General features: G+C 28.9%; 1 protein-coding gene across 3 annotated transcripts in view; it reads right to left on the reverse strand.

Moving 5' to 3' along the window:
• LOC106790831 (acetylcholine receptor subunit alpha-like) overlaps positions 1 to 4,590 on the reverse strand; it is a 208,324-nt gene that overhangs the window by 121,751 nt on the left and 81,983 nt on the right. For all 3 annotated transcript variants that reach the window (XM_014756014.1, XM_014756013.1, XM_014756012.1), the window contains one exon: positions 2,410 to 2,454. In XM_014756014.1, coding sequence (XP_014611500.1) covers positions 2,410 to 2,454 — 45 coding nt within the window. The remainder of the gene's footprint in view (positions 1 to 2,409; positions 2,455 to 4,590) is intronic.

Below are 4,590 nucleotides of genomic sequence, written 5' to 3' on the forward strand. Positions count from 1 at the left end.
TAATATGATATATCACATTATTTGTTTATGACTCAAATTACTTCTATTCCTTTTGTCTTATGTTAAAAAATAAAGATAATGATCAAATATTATACCGATGTTTACAAAGTGAATTACATAAATTACTTGCTTATTGTTCATTCGTTCTTTCCTATTCTATTTCTATCATCTTTCTATCTTTCTATTTTTTCTTTTTTTTTATTTCTTTTTATCTCAACCCCGACTATAAAACTTATCCAAACGTTAAACCGTAGTGAATCGTGATTTAATGACGAATCGTTCATCAACCTCTCTTTTACAACACCCTGATTACTACCACCCTCCCCTCCCTTCCCCTTTCCCTAACCACCCCTTCCAGTTCTTCTGCACTTTTGTGTCAAGCATAGGAAAAAGATCACGAGCCGATACTCTCGTCAGTGGTGATTATGATGGTGGTGGTAGTGGTGGTGGTTTTTGATGGTGGTAGTAGTAGTGGTGATTCAGAAACTCACTCTGAGGGATTAAGAAATGCTGATTCGTCGGAAAAGCCGAGCTCAAAGTTCGTCTCTTTAAAACGTCGACGATTACTATTACTACTACTATCACAACTAGTACTACTACTACTACTATCATTAGTAGTATTACTGTTACCAGTAGTATTTATCCGATGGTAGGATGAAATCCTAGTTTTTACGAGAAATATCACATTTGCTGTTTCCTGGAAACGTAGATTTAACGAATAGGAGTGAGAGACGGTGAAAGAGGGTGAGAAGGGGGTGGGTAAAAGGGAGGAAAGAGTTAGGGGCAAGCGATAACATTCCCAAAGATGAAAGAGAAACGTTAAAGGTTCCTAGGATGAGGAGAAGTAGTTTAGTTTAACTCACAACGAAAGGATTCCAATTTCGTATCTACTCTCTCTCTCTCTCGTACACACACACTCTCTCTCTCTCTCTCTTTTTCTCTTTTTCTCACTTAATTTTTCTCTTTTTCTTGTTTCAATGTTTTTTTTTTCTTTAAATTCTTTTCGTTTCTTGTCAAAAGCAAGTTTGAAAAGGAACGACGTTTTAATTACAAGTTTTTACGTTTAAAAATACAATTTTGTCGACATTTTACAGTATAGTATAATATAGTATAGTATAGTATAGTATTATATTTCTTTTTCATTACTTCAATATAATCTCTACAAAAAAAATAATTTAAATAAAATAATATTATATATATATATATATATATAATAACAATATTAAAATAATAAAATTTGAAAAATGAGAATCAAATTGGTTGAATATTCGTAAATCTAATGTTTAATATAAAATAATAATTATACTATACTATATATAGAAAAGTTAATACGTGTACAGTATGATAAAATACGATATAGTATAATACGATTAACCTAAAAATTGAGATAAATTCGTGGAAGTTATGAAACCGCGTACGAATAATTTTACAAAATATTAATAAGAAGTTCTATGTGATTTACGATCGAACTTTGCTAAACAAACACAACTATACACGACACTAGAATAATTCGAGGAAAATATTAAAAAAATGTATTTATCTGGGTCATTCGAGTTTCTCTCTCCCAATTAAAGATCATTGACCTAAATTTGAATAAAACATACACACGTGCATACTTCAACCCATTTCTAAACTCATACAATATATAGTTATACTTCATCTAACATACTTTTATTTTTATTCAATCGTAATTGCGTTGTTTTGTGTTATTAGTTGTTTTAATAAAAAAAAAAACAATCTCTTCTCTCTCTTTCTCTCTCTTTCTATTATCAACGAAGGACACGAATGATAATGATCTTTAGTTTCACAACTAACTAGATCTTCAAGCGGGGGATGGTAATTACGAGAAGCTGCATGCGTTTCAAGAGCTTTGCAAAATTCGACTTTGTTTGAAAGTACTTGCAAGAGCTTTTCCTGTTAGCTTCATTATGTCACGAAGGAATGAACGAACAAACAGGGAGGGGGGTAAGGGGGGCTGAGGGGTTAGTTGGTCGGGATTGGAACGTTAATTGGTTTAGCTTAATTATTCTTCAATTATATTTGCCGATGTTAGTAGTTCACGATAGTATTTTCTTTCTTATTACCCCCCCCCCCTACCCCTTCGCCGTTTCACCAATGCACTTTTTTAAATTCATTTTTGTTATCCTTCTTGATCCACGATATTTTCTTATACTTCTTCTTTTTCTTTTTGTTTCAATAAAAACGTTGATCTAATTTAAAACACCAGTTCGATAATTAATCGTTTTATTGATAAACATAAATTAGTTTAAAATGATTAATATCGAAAGTTATTTCAATTTTTTTGAAATTAACAAAATTTGAAAATAATAATATAAAATATATATATATATTATTATATTATTATTAATTGTTTTAATTAATTTTTTTTTTTTAATAATTATCTCTTACCTGTTCCACCCAAAGATTCGTCGTCATGATCTGATTCTTCAGATTCTGTAACAAATGATTAAAGATATAGATTAAAAAATTGTATTCGTGAAAGTTTTAGTTTCATTTTTTGTTTTTACTATTTTATGGATTCCTATTCTCGCTAACTATTTTTTCCTTTTTACTTTTTTTTTTTTTTTACGTATTACTCTGTTACATCTCTCTCTCTCTTTTTTCTCTTATTGTTTAGAATATTTAGTAGAATATATCTAGCAAGGGGTTCCCATTCTATCTAGGAAAGCCTAGCAAGCATGCAAGCAACCAAGCTTTTCATTTTGCCTCGTTTTGTGACTGTTCCTGACAGTACATTGTAATTTCCGGTTCCAGGAATATTCTGTGCAAACTAATTGGATGACCTGACTAAGTTGTTACAGGATCTATTTACAAATTCATGTTTCTTTAATAAACTAAAATTATTATATTTCTATTTATAATCGATACTTTCTCTGTTGAACTTATTTATCAATTTACCAATTTATTAATAATCATTCATAAACCGAAAACAAAAGTAATGATAATTGATAATTTTATTAATAGGAATGATCTTTTTCATTTCATCAGAAAATTCTATATAAAGTTTTTTCATTTGTTTTCAATCCTAATCGTAAGTATTTATTAGAACAATGAAATAGAATCTTATGAAAACTTGATGATTTTTAATTATTGATAATTGAAAATGCACAACGAGTATGTTTTTTTATTATTTAAAAAACAATATTATTCGTTTTCGAATAAAATTTACGAATATCAGAGAATATCAAAAAATGAACATAACCTCAATTGGTTTTATGACAAACTCGATAAATCATTTTACAATATTGCATTTTATATAATCACATTTTTGATTACAAATATTATTCTGTAAATTGATCGAACAATAATAAAATTTCTCATTATTATTTATTTACATAAATAAAAATACTGAAAATTCCGATATTACTTATCGTCCAATAAAATGTTGTAATAACTAACGTAACGATTCAATACGTGTTATAATTACAACATTATTATATTTGCATATAAAGTATTAATTATTTCAAAAGTATTTATTACCCGACAGAATGTCTTTCAACAAACAAAAAAACTGATGTGTGTACTTATGTACACACGTAAGAAGTTATACTTCTTTACCAAAACGAATATAACCTCAAAAACTTCAATTTTCCCGCGCATTGTAAATATCGACAACTTCGTGGTGTCGATTTTTCGGTTGCATTTAACTTCACTTTCCAAAACGCGCCAAAAGAAGCATAACCTCAAAAAAAACAAATAAAAAAACAAAAAAAGATATACTTGTTTATGCGATTCATATATTATACGAGATTTTTATTCAACATATGCACATACGAACACACATACATATACATATACAGCATAAATTTTGTTTCTCAAGCTTTCTTTCTCTGACATTATATTCTATTCTTTGTTGTTTTATGTTTCCATAAATTATAAAAGAACATTGGAATAGTACGTAGGTGACACAGGGAACGATTAAAATGCTAATCGCAACAACGAAATTGGATTTAATCGATGAATTTAAAAAAAAGAAGAACATTCGACTGCAAAGTTTTATAGGAAATTTCAGGACCGTCGTTGTCGTTGTCCTTGGGACGGGTAGGTGAATTATTTTTTATCGTTGTAGTCGTTGTTGGATGATGATGATGGTCGTGGGTGAAAGAAGAGAAAGAAGAGAAAGAAAGAGAACCACATTTACATGCAAATGTGGTAACGTTGGGAGGACAGGTAACGAAGTTTCTTTTTTTCCCTTTTTTTTGTTCTTTTTCTTTTCGTTTTTTTTTTTTTTTACTGAGACACAAGCACACGTACAGAAGTAACGAACGACTTAGGCATGGTTATGTTTTTTGATACAAAATAAAAAGAAAAGGTAAGATAAATTATTCCTTACTTTTTCCCCATAAACTACGGTTATGTCAATGAAAGAAGAAGAAGAAAGAAAAAATGAGAATATTAAAAAGAAAGGGATAAGATAATTCATAACTTTGTTCAGCTTTTATGCATTAATGTTAATTTTTATGTTAACACTTTTGAATTTGTACATTTATCATAATTTCTTCTTTCTCTTTATTCAAACAATTGTTATTACTCACATTATAAACATTTATTCTTCGAATGTATTATATA

The sequence above is a fragment of the Polistes canadensis genome, unplaced genomic scaffold, assembly GCF_001313835.1.
Source record: "Polistes canadensis isolate GaletaPanama2010 unplaced genomic scaffold, ASM131383v1 scaffold_263, whole genome shotgun sequence".
Taxonomy (NCBI): Eukaryota; Metazoa; Arthropoda; class Insecta; order Hymenoptera; family Vespidae; genus Polistes; species Polistes canadensis.